This window comes from Megalobrama amblycephala, linkage group LG8 (assembly GCF_018812025.1).
Source record: "Megalobrama amblycephala isolate DHTTF-2021 linkage group LG8, ASM1881202v1, whole genome shotgun sequence".
NCBI lineage: Eukaryota > Metazoa > Chordata > Actinopteri > Cypriniformes > Xenocyprididae > Megalobrama > Megalobrama amblycephala.
This window is the reverse complement of record NC_063051.1, coordinates 32,880,198-32,900,384: the sequence shown is the minus strand read 5'-3', so window position 1 is coordinate 32,900,384 and position 20,187 is coordinate 32,880,198. Positions and strand designations below refer to the sequence as shown.

At 44.1% G+C, this 20,187-nt stretch overlaps 1 protein-coding gene across 1 annotated transcript; it reads left to right on the top strand.

Moving 5' to 3' along the window:
* Positions 1–4,276: 4,276 nt before the first annotated feature.
* zswim2 (zinc finger, SWIM-type containing 2) lies at positions 4,277–20,142 on the top strand. Its single transcript, XM_048200678.1, has 10 exons — positions 4,277–4,605; positions 4,675–4,751; positions 7,387–7,427; positions 7,565–7,793; positions 8,115–8,253; positions 16,357–16,469; positions 17,058–17,142; positions 17,354–17,436; positions 17,578–17,743; positions 19,021–20,142. The coding sequence occupies exons 1-10, from the start codon at positions 4,456–4,458 to the stop codon at positions 19,669–19,671; spliced, it is 1,734 nt and encodes a 577-aa protein (XP_048056635.1). The 5' UTR covers positions 4,277–4,455; the 3' UTR covers positions 19,672–20,142.
* Positions 20,143–20,187: the final 45 nt, after the last annotated feature.

The following is a 20,187-nucleotide window of genomic DNA, read 5'->3' as shown; positions in this document are numbered from 1 at the left end:
AATAGCGTTTTTGTGCTATTTCCAGAACGTTAGCCAAAGTTCTGAGAACGTTCCCTGTTAACTGGTTTGTCTTATAATGGTTCATGATTGTGCAACAGAGCAACTACTTTTATGCAATATCAGAACTTTTGTACCATATCAACACATATTGCACACGCAGAAGCGCACATGACAGACAGAATGTTCTGCACACAAATCATGACCTCCCACTGCAAGAGTCTAATATAAACCAGTAGTGATGTAGGTTGCTGGGCCAAAAAAGTAATATGTCTTCAAAAATGTGGAAGGCATCACGCTCACTATAAGCAAGCCAAACCCCAAGGCACATGTTGTGTGTTATGTATCTCAGAGGGCCGTTAGATGACAGTAGATATGAGTGAGGTTTTAAAGTCCATCAAGAGCTTCATGTTCAGACTGTCACGTTTTGATAATTATTATCTGTGTGTCACACTGAAACTGAAATAATCTGTTTGCTGTTTAAGAAGGGAGTTCACTGTTTGATACAATTGATAACATGAGGCCAGTTCCCACAGATCAAATCTAGACCAATACAGAGAGAGATAATTACCATTATTACACAGATGTCTGGAATACTTGATTCTGATTGTTCAATCACAACATTCTGCTGTCTTGTATTGTACAGTCAACTGGTCATTATCACAAAATAATCAAGAGGTTTTTTTTTTTCTTAACTTTGTATAAATGAAAGTTGCAATTGTCTTTTCTTGCCTATTGTGAAGTATACAGAGGATCCAAAACATTATGACCACCTGCCTAATATGCTGTTAGTCCACTGCGTGCTGTCAAAACATTACCAACCCGCCAAAGCATGGGCTCTACAAGACCCCTGAAGGAGTCCTGTGGTATCTGGAACCAAAACGTTAGCAGAAAATCCTTTAAGTCCTGTAGGCTATGAGGTAGAGCTGCCATGGATAGAACTTGTTGGTCCAGGACATCCCACAGACGCTCAATTGAATTTGGAGGCCAGGGCAACACTTTCTTCCACTGCTCCAAGGTCCAGTTCTTACACTCGTGTGCCCATTGTAGGCACTTTTGACGGTGGGCAGGGGACATCATAGGCACTCTGACTGGTCTGCAGCTATGCAGCCCCATACGCAGCAGAGTGTGATGCATTCCTTCCATAACCATCATTAAAAGTTTGTATGACTTGTGCAACAGTACACCTTCTGTTGGCTCAGACAAGACGGGATGGCCTTCGTTGCCCTTGTGCATCAATGAGCTTTGGCCGCCCAACACCCTGTCTGCGGTTTGTCCCTCCTTGGACTATTTTTGGTAAATTCTCACCACTGCTGACCGGGAGAAACCCACAAGCCTTGTCATTCGAGAGATATTCTGACCTTGTCGCCTTGCCATAACAACTGAGAACTGATTGTTTGCATACCATCCAATCTACCAAGACCTTAAAGGATTAGTTCACTTTGGGGGGACAGCAGTTTACACTTTCTTCGTAACATGTATACGGAAGGTGGTCTGGTGGAAGCTAGATATTTGACTTCATAACTTGTTTAAATATGAATTTTTTTTTACACAATTTACACAAACGTTTATTAAAGCTTGGGCTAATTTTCATTTGAAAGTGAACTAAGCCTTTAACACATGGCCTTGGTAGGAGATTAATGATATTCACTTCACCTTTGATTGATCATAATGTTTTGGCTCATCAGTGTAAATACGATTGAAACAGCTTCTCAAACAAGAAAAAAATATTGGGCAGGACTTAATTTTGTCCAGTGGGAATTGATTGCAGGCACAAATAACTATGCATAAAATTGACTGAGTTATATATATATATATATATATATATATATATATATATATATAACTCAGTAAATTTTATGCATAGTTATTTGTATATATATATATCATGTGTTATCATTTGTTTCACTTTATAACACTGATCCAAGTAATTAATAATTCCTTATGAAGGATTTGGTAATACTCGAGTCATTACAAGTGGGTTACCATGACCTTCACTTTAGAATTAATTATACATTATTCACATTAATTATGAGCCTGTAGTAGTTCTTAGTAGTCCTCTGGGAGGCATGAAAAAAATAGTTATTGATTAGCTAATAGAGAACTACCACATTCAAATAAGAGCAATTAGCGTAGGATGGGGGAAGATGCCCCCCTTAAGAACAATGTGGATTTACTTTTAAATTGTAACATATTTAGATATAAAGGATTAGTTCACTTTGAAATGAAAATTAGCCCAAGCTTTACTCGCCCTCAAGCCATCCTAGGTGAATATGTTTTTCTTCTTTCTGATAAACATAATTAATATTAATAAATATCCTGATAAATCCGAGCTTTATAATGGCAGTGAATAGTGTTCAAGTATGAGCTGAAGAAAGTGTCTCCATCCACATCCATCCATCATAAACATACTCCACATGGCCTTCTGAAGCGAAGCGATGTGTTTGTGTAAAAAACAAAAAAATCCATATTTAACAAGTTATTAAGTAAAATATCTCTCTTCTGCTCGAGCCGCCTTCCGTATTCAACGTATGCAGAAAGTGTAAAACTCTTGCAGTTCACAAAGCTTATGCTACATTCTACGCCTTCCCTATTCAGCTTGCGGAAAAAGTGTAACTGATGCGACGCCAGTTTACACTTGCTTCGTAACTTGAATATGGAAGGTGGTCCAGCGGAAGCTACATATTTGACTTCATAACTTGTTTAAATATGGATATTTTTTTACACAAACGCTTCGCTTCAGAAGGCCTTTATTAACACTCCAGAGCTGTGTGGAACACATGTTTATGATGGATGGAAGCACTTTCTTCAGCTCATACTCATTGATCCCTACCACTTCCATTATAAAGCTCGGATGCGTCAGGATATTTATTAATATTTCTCCGATTATGTTAATCAGAAAATAGAAAGTCATGTAGGATGGCTTGAGGGTGAGTAAAGCTTGGGCTAATTTTCATTTCAAAGTGAACTAATCCTTTAAGTTTAGCATGTGCAGGATGATGATGCATCAGCCAGTGTGTTATTATAGGAAATATATAGAAACATTTGCTAATAGCACAAAATGTCAAATATTAAAAGAGGGGTAAGATGGCCCCTACTGGGGTAAGAAGCCCCCACCGGATAAACTTTTGCAGAATGTATAAATTACTTTTGATATAATTCTTATTAATATGTATATATTAATTATTATTTAAAGTGTCATTAATGTACAATTTAGTTGATAATAATTGATTAACCAAAGACAAACAAAGCAGAATCTCAGTAAAAGAGATTAATCTGAAAGGTAAAATTATTCTATTACTTTGTACAGGCATATGAATATTTACTTATTTAATTGCCCATATTTTAAATGAAGATATGTCATAAAAGAAACACTATTAATGCAAATTTAATGATTTCATTAGCTAACCTATAGGTTTTAATGAAAGCAAAGATGTCTGAAATGTACATGTAATTCATGAAAATATTAAACAGACACAAAATACTTTGAAATTCAATATAGTATAATGTCATAGATCACTATTTTCTAGAGACACAAAATTTGATCAGTTAACCTCAAAACTGTTTCAGCTGACTAAATCTTACAAATGTTGATATTCAGATGAATTGCTGAAATTAAAAATAGTGTAGGCATTCATTTTATTTTCATTATTTTTCATTAAAATTTTGTGTCATCTATGGTTAGGAGAAAAAATAAAGGTGGGAGGGTGCCCCAGGGGTCATCTTACCCCAACGGGTTACTAATTGGTTAATCAGAGTTTCTAGTTAGTTAGTAGTAGTTACTAGAATGTTAATATTGTGTTACTCATTTGTTCCTGTGTAATTATTTATTAATGATTGAACTATTCTAAAGTTTTACCGCAAAAGACACAAGCTAGCAGTTTTTCACTTGTCATGGGAGTAGCTTATATGACTAATCATTTGATGTGTTGTGTGTAGAGTTACTATACAAAAACAATTTTTAAAAGAGTTCAAATAGTTTTGAATAAAGTGTTTGCTTTTGCAAGAGATGTGTGATGTTTTGCATGTTGTGTGCATGTTTCTGTCGTGTTGTGTTCTATAGACTAGATATCTAAGGAAAAAGCCAGCCTTTTAACATTATGCTTTACAATAAGCTCCTAACTGTGTGCTTTTAACAGTGTCTCTGTCAACTAAAGAGGATTAAACAGCATATTGTTCTTTGTTTACTAAAGAGGAACTGATATGACCACAGAGACTTGTAGCGCCATCCAGCGGTGATACATAGTAGCAGCTACTGTTTATTCAGCGTAGCTTGTTGCTATAGAAACATCAGATACAAAGTGTAGCAACACCTGATTCAAGATCGCGCTAACAGAAAGTTTTAGAGTGTTTATGTTACGGATTATATATTTTTTATGAAACGTCTAGAGACGTAATCATTAATGGAGAAAGTTTATTAATAATATAAGTTCATTTTAGAACGAAATCTATTTAATAATGTTCAGGAAAACAATGTGGAGGAAAGCAGTGAGTGAAGCGGTCAGCTCACATCAACATCGAGCGCTGAATACCACCATTTTCATCCTCAAAGAGTTTGGACCGATTGGATTTCTCCTGAAAGAGGATGGGGATAGCAAAAATTATAAAGTAAGTTTGCACTGATTTTTGTTGTTTGATACATTTTGTGCAGTTTAATAATGCTATTTCATATTTAAGGTGTGTTTGGGAGATCCACACACGTGTACCTGCCCTACCTTCCAGAAAGAGAAGGATCTTTGCACACACATCTGCTGGTAATGCTTTAGGTTGGACTTTAGATGAGTGTTTCTTCAACAATGGGCACTTTTACCCTGTGGACATTTAGAAAACTCTGTAAAACACACTTTTCATTTTCTGTCAGATGCTAGTTTAATTTGTTATATAACAAGAAGAATTGACATTTTTTATCATTTTTCTTAGAGGATTAGTTCACATTCAAATGAAAATGACCCCAAGCTTTACTCACCCTCAAGCCATCATCCTAGGTGTATATGACTTTCTTCTTTCTGATGAACACAATCGATATTAATAAATATCCTGATGCATCTGAGCTGAAGAAAGTGTCTCCATCCACATCCATCCATCATAAACGTACTCCACACGGCTCCGGGGGGTTAATAAAGTCCTTCTGAAGTGAAGTGATGCGTTTGTGTAAACTGGCGTCACATCAGTTAAAGCCTTTGCACACTGAAGCCGCCTTTCCACTGCACACGACAAACGACAGCCGTTGGACCGGAAGTCATTCATTTCCAATGGAGAGTAGTAGGGGGCTGCGTGGAGTTCCGATCATATGCGAATGCGGAAATTTCGGATCCGATTTGAGCTTCGGATGCGTTGAAATATTTGAACTTCTGCGGCTAGACCGTATGCGACCGGCCGACCGGATATGATGTATTCTAGTCAAAACGATGAGCACGAAGTTAGAATTACCAATATGTTAACACTTTAACGTTATTATATAAACACTATTTCTTTAAAATGGTGGTTATCAATAATTATGTAAAACAAAAAAGATATTTTATGATTATTAAATATTTTTTTACGTTGAAACTCTATAAAATCTACTAGTTTGTTTTTATTTCAGATGTATTGAGGGTCGCTTTGTATGGATATATTCATACATGCATTAACGTTACATTCATTAAAATAGTTCAGTTTACCATGGTGGTTGCTGGGTTGGAATAAGCCGAGGGTAACGGTTGCTTCACTACCAATTTCAAAGTTCCGTGCGACTGCCGCTAGGGGGCGAAATGCGACAATCGGATGCGAATGTCGTGTGCAGTGGAAAGGCGGCTTGAGTCCGAAATTTTCGCATGCGTTTTTTCGTATTCGTAATCCCAAAAATTCGTCACGCACAGAGACCTTGCACACTGAGTCCGATGTGTATTAATGAGTGCGTTAATTGCGAAAAAAATCGCAAAACAGTACAAAATTAAGTCTTCAAGCAGTGAGCACGATTTTAGAGGAAAGATGAAATGAAAAGAAAGAGGAAATATTGGGTCCATCCAATTTTTTGGATGCATAGAGAGAAAGGAGAATTCACCTCATCAAGGAGCTGCGTGATTATCCCATAACATAACGTACGTAACATAACGTAAGGTCGATTTTTTTAACGTGCGAAAATTTCGCATGCGAATTTCGGACTCACAGTGTGCAAAGGCCTTCACACTTTTTCCGTAAGTTGAATAGGGAAGGTACAGGACGTAGTGTAACACCGTGTCCTAACCAGATGCAATGCGATAAGATTCCAGCAACAAGCAATTCGACTGTCCACAATAGACACAACGCAGTAATGAGAAGAAATTCATAAATATTACACAATTTAAACATTGTTTAAAGTACATACGGATTGACTGAACCAATCTTTGTCATAGAATACACTTGTTTGTTTGCATTGAGTTGACCGTTTGAACATTCTTGTGCACATGTATTTATTTTCAAGATTTCAAGAGGTGAATTAGCCAGTGTTGTTTTCATTACAGCTAAAAAGCTGGGAACACAGAATGATATTCAAACGGACATTAGACGCTTTTAACATTTAATAAAGCACATAAACAGTACCTGATATTATCATTGCCATACTTTGTGTTGTTGTTCCAGCCGCGACGTCGCGGAGAAATAGAAACCGTTTCTAAAATAGAATATTTGTGTGTCGCCGTCGCGGCTGGTTAGGACAAAAACTCTGATTATCATGGAAAAGATACCTTTTATCGCGTGTTGCTTTGCGTCTGGTTAGGACGTCTCATAAGCGCTTGAACTGCGATAGTTTTTCACTTTCTTTGTACGTTGAATACGGAAGGCAGTCTGGCGGAAGCTAGATATTTTACTTCATAACTTGTTAAATATGGATATTTAATGCATCGCTTTACTTCAGAAGGCCTTTATTAACCCCCCGGAGCCGTGTGGACTATGTTTATGATGGATGGATGTAGTTTCTTCAGCTCATACAAGTGACCCCTGTTCACTGCCATTATAAAGCTCGGATGCGCGAAGATATTTATTAATATTTCTCTGATTGTGTTCATCAGAAAGAATAAAGTCATATACACCTAGGATGGCTTGAGGGTGAGTAAAGCTTGGACTAATTTTCATTTGAAAGTGAACTAATCCTTTGAAGTCATGAACATTTCCACTACAGTGACAATGTAATTTCCACCACAACTGAAATGATAGTTTGCATTGTGCTGGAATCAGCAACTCCGTAGCAGAAATCTCTATAGGCATGGTATAACATTTCCAAGTTTTAATGTGACCCTCATATAAAATAAAATTTGTTAGTTTTTAATAAAAATCAGCCCCATGGACAGAAAAGTGCTCATAGTTGAAGAAACATGTACACAGTTTGCATGTTGAGACATAATCTTACCTTACATCAACATTTCATTTTAGGATTTTAATGCGTAAATTCCGACTGCCAAGAGATCACGAATGTAAGTAGACAATTTATTCCCCATAAAATGTCATCAGTCAATGCAATTCTTTCCACTAAGATCCTGCAAACAGTTGCACATAAAGGCACTTACTACCTGTACATTAATGTTTGAGCTGTCTGTCTGGTCTGTTTCAGACTGTTTTCAGTACGGTCTTGCGGAGAGACAGATCCTAGAGTTGTTGCAAGGGCTTCATGTGACCAAAACTACATCCCCTAATGACAGGGGGAGCTCAGAAATCCCTTCATGTCCTGAGCCTAGTGAGGAAGACGGAGGAATCAGACAGAAAGATATAGAGAAAGATGATATATGTCCAATCTGTCAAGAAGAACTTTTGCTGAAAAAATTGCCTATAACTTATTGCAAGTAAGAGAACTTGAGAGCTTTTTTCCCCCCAAGCTTATTCAGGAAATTAAATGGATACTTTCTAAATATATGTCTTAATTTCATGATAAATACTGTATTATTAACCATGAAGTGAATATATGTTTCATTGATGAAACTTTTGAAATTAATGAATTTTTTTAAAAATAGAAATGTATTAAAAATGTATTTTCTCCATCTTTAAAGCAAATGCATCACAATTTTCTATTTAAACTCAAAAAGCTAGTTGTGATTCTCATTGATATGCAATTTCTATGTTGCGGTTTGTGACTGGCTGCACTGTAATTATGCGTCATTGTTAAGGTTCAGCTGTGGAAACAACATCCACATTTCCTGTATGAAGGTATGGGCTGATCACCAAACAAAGAGAGACCCAAGTGCCCCGCTTAAGTGTCCACTCTGTAGGGAGGAGTTCGGCACTTTTAAGCAGCTGTTTGAACAGGTACATCATTACAAAACCCAGTCACTTAAATAACTAATTACTATCTATTGTTTAAAGCGATAGTTCACCCAAAAATTTATTACCCTTTAAGTCCCTTTAAGACAAGTCATTTCACTCGGCGGCCATCTTTGAAATGCCTCTCGGGCATCCAAGTGCAGCTCCTATCTCTTTGAATAGGGAAACATCAAATTCTCCAAAGCTGTTTACCAAGCTTTCGATTAAATTCAATATTTTAAATCACCAATGAAATATGACAACAACTGCCTCATAATTTTTTTTTCCAAACGCTCGAATCATGACAAAAAACCTGTACTTTTTAGGCTGGATCAAGCTAATGCGCATGCGCAGACCTAAATGCGCGTCTCTTGTGCCTCATTTCGGAGGCGCGCGTCTGACTGTTTCTATAGAAACCGGAGCTTCTAACGGCCGCTGCAGTGACGCGATGACTTTATCAGTCAGCGATTGGCTCTTATTTAGAAGGCAGGACTTATTCCGCCATATTGCGCGTTTTACTTTCTCCCATTCAAAACAATACGAGTGACACGTCTTGTGTTATTCTATAGACTTTGTTATTACTCACCCTCATGTCGTTCCACACCTGTAAGACTTTTGTTCATCTTTGAAACACAAATGAAGTTATTTTAAAGGTCCCGTTCTTCGTGATCCCATGTTTCAAACTTTAGTGTGTAATGTTGTTGTTAGAGTATAAATAAAATCTGTAAAATTTTAAAGCTCAAAGTTCAATGCCAAGCGAGATATTTTATTTAACAGAAGTCGCCTACATCGAACGGATAGTTTGGACTACATCCCTCTACTTCCTTCTTTAATGACGTCACTAAAACAGTTTTTTGACTAACCTCCGCCCACAGGAATACACAAGAATTGCGTTTGTAGAGTGTGTTTGTCGCCATGTCGTCGAAACGCTGTTATTTTTATCCCGCAGTCCAATCACCGGGTCTGATTCCGGCTCAAATTGATAGGGTAAAATTAAAGACATGTTTACAATAACACTGAGCGCGTGCATCTCCACGTTATGGTAAGAGGCGTGACCTTTCCGGGCAAGGTTCGCTCAGAGCTGTCGAATCACAACACAGGAACCGCTGGCACAATCAGAACTCGTTACGTATTTCTGAAGGAGGGACTTCATAGAACAAGGAAGTCATCAGCCCGTTTTTATGACAGTGGAAACAGCTGTATACAGATAAGTAAATTATGTGAAAAATACTGTGTTTTTTTACACTCGAAACATGGAACACATGTTATATTGCACACTATAAACATAATCAAAGCTTCAAAAAACCACGAAAAACGGGACCTTTAATGAATTTGAGTGATTTCTGTCCCTCCATTGACAGCTACATGACTACCATTTTGACACTTCAAAAAGTTCATAAAGAGATTGTAAAACTAATCCATATGAATTGAGTGGTTTAGTCCAAATTTTCTGAAGAGACTCAATCGCTTTATATGCTGAACAGATTGAATTTAGGCTTTTATTCACATATTTTAGTTTTACGATCTCTTTATGAACTTTTTGAAGCGACAGAGTTAGTTAAACTGTTAATGGAGGGACAGAAATCGTCTCGGTTACGTATGTAACCCTCGTTCCCTGAAGGAGGGAACGGAGACGTACGTCAGTAGTGACCGACGAATTGGGATATCGCTTAGAGAGCCCTATCATCTTCGTGTAAACTAAAACAAGCCAATGGAATTGGCGTGCGATATTTGCATAATGCGCACCGCCCCCGACAGGTGTATATAAATAGGAAGCGGATGCAATCGCACTCTGTTTTTCGCTGAGGAGACAACTGGTGTCCGCACTACAGCGAGGGTACAGAAACTGTGGCGACGGGACGTACGTCTCCGTTCCCTCCTTCAGGGAACGAGGGTTACATACGTAACCGAGACGTTCCCTTTCAGTCGGTCACGTTCGACGTACGTCAGTAGTGACCGACGAATTGGGATCCCAACTAAAACGCCACAGTTACGAAACCCCTTCCAGTGCCCAGCGCAAGCTCAGCCGCCCATAGCACCGGCTGACGGTGAAGGGGGCGAGCTTACACCGAGAGAGTCTACTGCTGTCTAACCAATACCCACTAAGTAAACTAGACTACACTGGGGAAGCGAACCCGTGAGGGACGCTGCGGAGACCACTACCTACCCAATGGGGGAGGAGTTTACGTGGGAATACACATATGGACTGGCCCGGGGGGCAGTACGCATATGGAGTCCCTGGGATGGCTCCACCTGGTTAGGGGGAGACTCATCTGACAGGTGACAGCAGAGCTGGCTCTGCTAAGGGAAAGACACGGACTCGGCCCGTAGGGAGTTTTAAACCGTGGAAAATACACATATGGGACCGCTCACGTAGAGGGGTCACGACATATGGGCCCCAGCCAACAGACAGCGTCAGCGACGGATGTAGGCCTGGCATCAGACACTCCGCAATGTCCGAGCCGAAGGGGGAGGCGGAGGAGCTCGACAGGGTTCGCCAAGCGGGGAACACGACTGGAGAGAAGTATGCACGTATCCGGCCAGTGGCGGGAATGGCATTGCAAGCCGACACTTAGAGTGGGTACAGCACGTCTACCGACTAGTGGATGCGAGTACACGTGAAGATACCGGCTCTACACGTAGGCTATAAAACCTAGCGAACGTGTTGGGTGTCGCCCAGCCCGCAGCTCTACAAATATCTGTCAGCGAGGCGCCATGAGCCAGCGCCCAGGAAGAGGCCACCCCTCTGGTGGAGTGGGCTCTCAACCCGAGCGGGCAAGGCACGCCCTGGGATTCATACGCCAAGGCGATGGCATCCACTATCCAGTGGGCCATCCTCTGCTTGGAGACAGCCTTTCCCTTCTGCTGGCCTCCGTAACAGATGAAGAGCTGATCTGAGGTCCTGAAGCTTCGCGTTCTATCCACGTAAACGCGCAGAGCGCGGACGGGACAGAGCAAAGCTAGGGCTGGGTCTGCCTCCTCCGAGGGCAGCGCTTGCAGGTTCACTACCTGATCTCTGAAGGGAGTGGTAGGAACCTTGGGCACGTATCCAGGCCGGGGTCTCAGAATAACGTGAGAATCACCGGGCCCGAATTCTAGGCACGTTTCGTCGACCGAAAATGCATGCAGATCCCCTACCCTCTTCAGGGAAGCCAATGCAACCAGAAGAACCGTCTTAAGAGACATTAGTTTCAGATCGACTGATTGCAAAGGCTCAAAGGGATGACCCTGGAGAGCTGTGAGAACCAGGGTCAAATCCCAAGAGGGTACGGAGGAAGGGCGAGGAGGATTTAACCGTCTCCTCGCCCCCTCAGGAATCTGACGATCAGATCGTGTCTTCCCCAGGGACTTACCCTCAACTGCGTGGTGATGTGCGGCGATAGCGGCAACATACACCTTCAGGGTGGAGGGAGACAGCCTTCGCTCCAACCCTTCTTGCAGAAAGGAAAGCACGGATCCGACCGAACATGATCGGGGGTCCTCTCGGCGAGAGGCGCACCATTCGACGAACAGGTTCCACTTCAACGCATAGAGACTCCTAGTGGAAGGAGCTCTAGCGGAAGTGATGGTGTCTACGACCGCTTGCGGGAGATCACTCAGAACCTCCGCATCCCGTCCAGGGACCACACGTGGAGGTTCCATAGATCGGGACGCGGGTGCCACAGGGTGCCCCGTCTCTGAGTCAGGAGGTCCTTCCTCAGAGGAATCGGCCAGGGAGGGGCTGTCGCGAGGAGAATGAGGTCTGAGAACCAGGTCCGAGTGGGCCAGTACGGAGCCACTAACAGAACCTGCTCCCCGTCCTCCCTGACCTTGCACAGGAGTTGTGCAAGAAGGCTCACTGGGGGAAACGCATATTTGCGCAGACCCGGGGGCCAGCTGTGTGCCAGGGCATCCGTGCCGAGCGTGCCGCCGGTCAGGGAATAAAACCACTGGCAGTGGGCAGTTTCCGGGGAGGCAAACAGGTCTACCTGGGCCTCGCCGAAACGCTGCCAAATCAGCTGGACCGCCTGGGGGTGGAGCCGCCACTCGCCCGCAAGTAGGAGCTGCCGTGACAGCTCGTCGGCTGCACGGTTGAGCACACCTGGGACATGAGTGGCCCGAAGGGACCTCAGATCCTTCTGACTCCACAACAAGAGATGGCGGGCGAGTTGCGACATGCGACGGGAGCGTAGACCACCTTGACGGTTGATGTACGCAACGGCCGCAGTGCTGTCCGTGAGCGGACTAGAACGTGCTTGCCTGACAACAGCTTCTTGAAGCGGGCCAGCGCAAGACGTAACCGCTAGCAACTCGAGGCAATTGATATGCCAATGCAGCTGAGGCCCCGTCCAAAGACCTGTCACTGCATGCCCGTTGTACGTGGCCCCCTATCCCGTGGCAGAGGCATCTGTGGAGACCACAGCGTGCCTGGACACTTGTTCGAGGGGTACTCCGGCCCGCAGGAACGAAGGGTCCGACCACCGGACAAGGGTGCGACGGCAGCTCGGTGTCACGGGGACACGGAGCGTGCCGCACTGCCACGCCCATCTCGGGACCCGGCCGCGGAGCCAGTGTTGAAGCGGTCTCATATGAAGCAATCCGAGCGGCGTTACCGCGGCTGCAGATGCCATATGCCCCAGGAGCCTCTGAAAATCTTTCAGTGGAGCCGCTGTCCTGCACTTGAGCGAGCTCAGGCAGTTCAACACCGACTGGACGCGCGCCTCTGTGAGACGCGCAGTCCGTGCGACCGAGTCTAGCTCGAGACCGAGACAAGAGATCCTCTGCCCGGGGGCGAGTTTGCTCTTGTCCCAGTTGACCTGAAGACCCAACCGGCTGAGGTGAGCTAAAACCATGTCCCTGTGTTCGCACAACTGCTCTCGCGAGCTGGCCAGGATCAGCCAGTCGTCGAGATAGTTGAGAATACGAACGCCCTGTTCCTTGAGGGGAACAATGGCCGCCTCCGCACTTCGTAAAGACGCGGGGTGACAGGGCCAGCCCGAAGGGTAGGACTTTGTACTGATATGCCCGACCCTCGAACGCAGAACCGACCTAGGAAGGGTCTGTGTCGAGGCAGAATCGAGGCATGAAAGTACGCGTCCTTCAGGTCCATTGCTGCAAACCAATCCCGGGGACGGACGCATTCGAAAATGCGTTTCTGCGTGAGCATCTTGAACGGCATCTTGTGAAGATACCGGTTCAGGACGCGCAGATCCAGGATTGGCCGTAGCCCACCGCCCTTTCTTGGTACAATGAAGTAGGGGCTGTAGAACCCCGACTTCATATCGGCTGGAGGGACCGGCTCGATTGCATCCTTCGCCAGGAGGACAGCAATCTCCGCCCGGAGAACAGGTGCACTGTCCAACGACACCTGAGTGAAGTGGACAGCCCCTGAAGACCGGGGGACGCCGGGCGAACTGAAATCGCATAGCCGAGTCTGATAGTACGAATGAGCCAGCTGGACAGGGCTGGGGAGCGTGATCCACGCTTCCAGACACCGAGCCAGCGGGACCAAAGGCACCACAGACGCACCGGGGGTGGGGCAGCAAGGCAGAGAGGGACCCGACCCGGACGGCTTGGGGGCGGCCCGGAGTGGGGTCGGACTCTGCGAGGCAGCAGTGTGCATGGGAGACAGCGCACGGGAGCACGGTCTGCACCACACACTGCCACCTGCTGGCGAATGGGGAGGGAGCTGTCAGCGGCGAGGCGGAGCCTGGCACACTGGCAGACACCCCTTGTTGTGACCTGGAGTTTGAGGAAACTGCTCTTTTTGTGAAAAAGTGGGTACCGCTGGACTCCGGAGAGCCAGCGGCGGTGGACAGACAAACACAAATTCCCCCCGGCCCTCCTCCGGGGGTGGGAGAGATGGTGGAAAACTCTCCCGAAGAGCAAGATCCTTCCCCTCCAGGTTGCCCGTCTCAGGGCCGTGTCTTGCTCTTACCGTTTACCACCGGGCTTAGCGGAGACGGGCTGGGCACCACGCCCGCGACCGGCACCCTGCTGTCTGGCTGGTGTAGGCTGCTGCTTTGCCGTCTTAGCAGGGGCGGAGGACGATGCAGGCGGGCGCCCTCGGCGACGAGCGGGCTGAGGCTGAGCCACGGGCGGCTGGGTGGAGGCAGCAGCGGACCGCCGTGGCATGACGTGACTGATAGCCTCAGCCTGCTTCTGTGCAGCGGAGAACTGTTGGGCGAAGCTCTCCACCGCGTCGCCGAATAGGCCGACCGGGGACACGGGGGAATTCAGGAACCGCTGCTTGTCGGTCATCCCGCATGTCCGCGAGGGTCAGCCAGAGGTGGCGCTTGCTGGACTACCAAGGTAGACATCGCGTGACCAACAGCGCGTGCTGTCACCTTCGTTGCCCGGAGGGCAAGGTCAGTGGCAGCGCGCAGCTCCCCCAGCAGCTGTTGGTCAGGACCTTCCTGGGGCATCTCCGACAGCGCCTTTGCTTGGTGAACCTGCAAGAGGGCCATCGCGTGCAGGGCGGAGGCAGCCTGCCCACAGGAACTGTAAGCTTTCTCAGTCAGACCGGCTGAGAATTTACAGGCCCGGGACGGGAGACGCGGCTCACCACGCCAGCCAGGTGGCTGTTGGACACAACTGCATCGCAACCGAGCCGCTCGACTGGCGGGATCCTCGCGTACCCCCTGGCTACCCCGCCGTCCAGGGAGGTGAAGGCGGACGGGGGGCCAGGCCTGGTACGGGCACTATACGGTGTCTGCCAAGACCTGGTCACCTCATCATGCACCTCCGGGAAGAAAGGCATTGGGGCGGGACGCTGGGGCTGCCCAGCGCGACCCCCCCCAAGTACCAATCATCCAGCCGAGATGGGCCGGGACAGGGTGGAGGGTTCCACTCGAGCCCGACGCACAAGGCTGGCCCGAGGAGAGCACAGCCGAGAGTTCGGGATCCGACTCGGCCACCGCTACCGTCCCGGAGGGCGGCAGCGCGTCCGGATCTTCCTCTCCCGAATTCTCAAACTCGCCTTCCGACGCAGCGACCGACATCTGATCCTCCGCCGGCGCACCGAAGGTAACGGCTGGACAGTCCGAAGAGGGCCCAGCGGAAACCAACGGGCGAAAGATGGGTTGCGGTGCTGGCGAGGGGGCAGGGGCCCGAGGAGCGTTTCCGCTCGGCGGGGGAGCCCTGACCGTTATCCTCAGGTCCGCCCTCCCTATACAGCGCCGTACCGTCCTTCCGGTTCCCACCGGAAAAAACGGTCGTACGCGGCATAGGAGAGGGGACTCCCGCTTCCTGAGACTTCAGGAAGGAGAGCCTCGACCTCAGCACCGCGATGGTCATGTTCCCGCAATGGGAACATGAACCATCCACAAAAGCTGCCTCAGCGTGCTGAACGCCCAAACACGAGATGCAGCGATTGTGCCCATCAGCAGGGACCAGGGAACGACCGCACCCAGTAACGCACAGACGAAATGACATACTGTCAGGGTTCGTCTGTAAAGCTCTTTTAGAAGGGGAAGTCAACTCACTCGTGCTGAAGCACCCAGGGAGCGACGCGATGTGTCAGGTACACCACTCCCTGACACACCGAGGAACCGGCCCAAATCGCTCACACACACACTCTTTGTGTTGCCGTGAAAACAGCAGTTTTAGAGCTTATAGCTCAGCTCCTCGGACACTCGCGCCCTCGCTGAACGTGCCCTCTTCACCAGCACTGAAGCTCGCTGTAATCCTCTTCTTGAGGCAATGTTTTAATTCAGAAAACAACGAAGAAGGAGTCTTCAAACAGGACACCAGTAAATGGCTCCGAAGCGAAAGACAGAGTGCGATTGCATCCGCTTCCTATTTATATACACCTGTCGGGGGCGGTGCGCATTATGCAAATATCGCACGCCAATTCCATTGGCTTGTTTTAGTTTACACGAAGATGATAGGGCTCTCTAAGCGATATCCCAATTCGTCGGTCACTACTGACGTACGTCGAACGTGACCGACTGAAAGGGAACTCTTAGATTTCATTTAAAATATTTTCATTTGTGTTCCGAAGATGAACGAAAATCTTAGGGGTTTGGAACAACATGAGGGCAAGTAACTGATGCTAATTTTTTTCATTTTTGGGTGAACTATCTCTTTAAGCTTAAATCAACTTGGGTTTAAATGTATTATTTTTGACAGGTGAAAAATGCAGGAGAACTGTTAACCTACTATGAGAGGGACTGTCTGGACAAACATCTGGGTGTTGCGTGTAACATCTGCAGGGTCTGTCCAATCATCGGCAAATGTTTCAAGTAGGCAACTATTACATATCAGACAAATCATTGCAGACAGTCAATACTGTTCAAAAGTTTGGGGTTGGTATGATTTTTTAAAGTTTTTGAAGTCTCTTTTGCTCACCAAGGTTGCATTTATTTGATCAAAAATACAATTGAAACAGTATTAATGTGAAATATTATTACCATTTAAATTAACTGTTTTAATATTTTAAAAAGTAATTTATTCCTGTGATGGCAAAGCTGAATTTTCAGCATCATTACTTTAGTCTTCAGTGTCACATGATCCTATTATTTATTATTATTATTTTATTATGATCAAAATAGTTGTGCTGAATGCTGATTAATATTCTTGTGCAAACCGTGATACATTTTTATATGATTCTTTGATAAAATTTTGTATTTCTATCAAATTTGCATCAATGTGAAAGTTTGTCACTTTTGATCAATTTAATGCATCCTTGATTAATAAAAGTATTGCTATTTATGGTACTTTTTAAAGTATTTATTTCTTTTTAAAAAACTTTTGAACAGCAATGTATTTATCCCGATTTTGACTAATGCTAGATTCTGTCATATGCTGTGTCTTACGTCTGATGTTCACAGGTGCACAGAGTGCAGTTATTTCCACCTGTGTGAGGATTGCTTTAAGAGAAGAGTCCATCCAAAACATTGCTTCATAGTTCGAATGGTGAGTTTTTGTGCAAGGTTTTTGTTTCACATGACATGATGATGCCATTCATAACTGCAAATGTGATCATTTGTAGCATAAATTAGAAAAAAGTTTACCATATGGCACTTTCAAACAGGTGCATCTCAATCTGCAGTCTAGTTTCCTATGTTTGTGAATCAGTATATCAGGTTAACAAAATATTCTTCCTTTTTTTGTTGTAATTGTGCAGAAAAGAGGTCAGCCATGGCAGACAGCAGGATCTCACACCTCTGAAGAAACACAGAAAATAGAAAACCACTCAGTGGGTAGTAGGTTCGTCTGCCCATTCATGGCTTCTCTGTAGTTATTTTATTTTTAATTCCTGACCCAATTTCTATGTATACACATATTAGAACACTTTAAGGAATGTTTGGGGAATTTATCCAGACTCATTGCTCTATTTTACTTTTACAGCTCAGGTATGACATGCGATATAGTCCCAAACTTTGTAATAAAGAGTTTGCCGACAATGAGGGTTCGGAAAGAGTCCAGATTGCTGTATCCAGGTGTTCAATGTAGAATCTGCCTCTCAAGATTTCAGCTGGGTCAGCATGTCAGAACCCTTCTCTGCAAACACAAGGTAACGCATTCTCAAGTTCAGCTCACTCAAAGTGAGTTGAATGCTGATAAAGCTTTTGAAAATTTGATGTTTATGTGCTTACCCCCAGCGCATCCAAGATGTAGGTGACTTTGTTTCTTCAGTAGATCACAAATTATGATTTTTATCTCCAACCGCTGCCGTCTGTAAGTCAAATAATACGAGTGAATGGGAACTACGTTCAGCATTCGCTTAGTGATGTCTCGCGCTTATACTTCAATGAGTGCCAGACATCACTTCTGTTGTCAGAACGCGATCAGACCTCACTAAACGAGTGCTGAACGCAGTTGGACATAGTGGTGTTTTAAAGGTAAAAAAATTATAGAAATACTGTTCGGTTTCTCACACAAACCAATCGCTTCGTGTCTTAGGACATCAATGTGTCATTAATTTGGATTTGTCTCTGCAAGATTTTTCGACTCTTATTGTTCAAGTTCCCATTCACTCCCATTATTAGACTGACAGACGGCAACGGTTGGAGTTAAAAATCATAATTTGTGTTCTACTGAAGAAACAAAGTCACCTACATCTTGGATGCGCTGGGAGTAAGCAGATTAACATAAAATTTTCATTTTTGGGTGAACTATCCCTTTAACATGTGCTTCAGTAAATCTGTTTTATGTCAGCCACTATTTAAGTGTTTAGGCCTATATGAAAAACTAGTAGAAACATAATTATGTAATTAAAAATATATTATAACGTTACTACAAAAACATACTTATGTGTTATTTAGATGTAAGTAGCTTACAAATCAATTAGTTTTAACCTTTAATATTATAACAATGTACCAACTGTGGTTCCCTGTATACTTTACAGCATTAGTTGAGAGATTTTTTTATTTTTTTTGAGGAAATTTGCCATGTACTGTTCCTGATAGGCCCCACAATTAATCAATTTTGAATCGAAGGTAATCAAATCGAAGTCAAATCACAAGATTCTGAATCAAATTAAAATCTAATTTGTGTCAATGTCCAGCCCTAGTGTCAATAAATGTTTGTTTTGTTTTTCTTTTTTTACTTTTTTTTTCCCCATTTATTTTCTTGTCAGAGTGCAAGAATGTTCGTTTACATGTTAAAGTCAAACATTTTCTCCAGGGTGAGGATGCCCCCACATCCCCCTACAAAAGTTTACTTCGTAAATATGTCACCTTTTTCACCTCTTGAGTTTGCAGGTGTGTATATATATAAGACCAGCTATTAGCTAAATAATCTTACATAGAATTATTGTCTATTTTTCTCTTTTTCTTGAACCTGAACCAGTTTCATACTGGCTGTATTGATCCAGTGATCCACAAGTCTAACTGCTGCCCACTGGACTGGCATGTCATCTACAATCCTCTGACATGGAATCCTCGAAGTAGCAGAGCAGAAAGATCTCTGGCTCCATCTAGTGAAGCTCAGAGCAAGCGTACCGATGAACAGATCTCTGAGTTCTTTCTACCAGGTATTGGTTTGCAGGTAAAGAAAGGTAGTGCTCCATCTCTGTTGAGAACAGTGACATCTGAACCGTCTGTGTCAGGGTATTCCAGTCCTTCCTCTGTGGATTTACTCACTCCGGGCTTTCTGGGCCTCTACATCAGTAGTTCCCACATAGAACCATATACCAGAATGAAACACAGTCATACAAATGAACAGAGGTCTCGTCATAGGAGCTTATCAGTGGGCCAGGCCATACCTGCGCCGGCTGAAAGGAGAGTATCCTTTCCAAATAGTCCCTCAACAGTCAGTCTAACTTTGAATGTCCAGTCAGCATTGGCCAGAACACAGAATGACCAGCAAAGACTCATTGCTGGCATTAATGGGCCATCCAGCATGACACCAGCTTACAGCAGGGTTAGACCACTGAGGAATGGTCACTTAAGACAGAGAACAAGGCCTGGCAGGCTGGATATGAAGGATCTTCATCTCTAGATGACAAACAGTCATGTCAAAGCTATACTTAAGAGAAAACAAGAGCAAAGTGAATTGGTATGCAATCAAAAAATAATGGTAGTATGTTGCTCCATGGGGGTTTGGAATACCTCTACTGGGTATCAGTGTATGAAGCAAGAAATCCAAAGTGTTAACGTGTAATATTAAAAAGCTTTTATTAAACTACGGCTATAATATTAAAAACCAGAGAAGCACCCCGAGGAAGGCTCAGGTGTCAGTTTTTAATGGTATATGCCTGTTTTAATATGAGCTTTTTAATATTATACTCCACATGAGTGCCTTAAACTTCTTGTTTAATAAAATCAAGAATGTTTTGATTAAGTATGTTAGCATCTCTTGTATTTAGCTGAGCAGTCGCTGAATTACAGAATCCTTCAACTCAAAATAAACAATGCTTGACCTCTGCTGAAAACAAAGGCAAAGATTTCAGATAAATCCTGACTTGAAAAACGGGCCCTTTTTGTCATTTGTACTTGCATAAGAAACAATCATTTT

What these genes read in the sequence shown, in the direction of transcription:
- zswim2 (XM_048200678.1), top strand. Translation starts at nt 4,456, where the DNA reads ATGTTCAGGAAAACAATGTGGAGGAAAGCAGTGAGTGAAGCGGTCAGC. An exon ending in ATCATCGGCAAATGTTTCAA is followed by an intron (nt 16,470 to 17,057) that starts GTAGGCAACTAT and finishes TGATGTTCACAG; the next exon opens with GTGCACAGAGTGCAGTTATT. An exon ending in AACCACTCAGTGGGTAGTAG is followed by an intron (nt 17,437 to 17,577) that starts GTTCGTCTGCCC and finishes TTACTTTTACAG; the next exon opens with CTCAGGTATGACATGCGATA.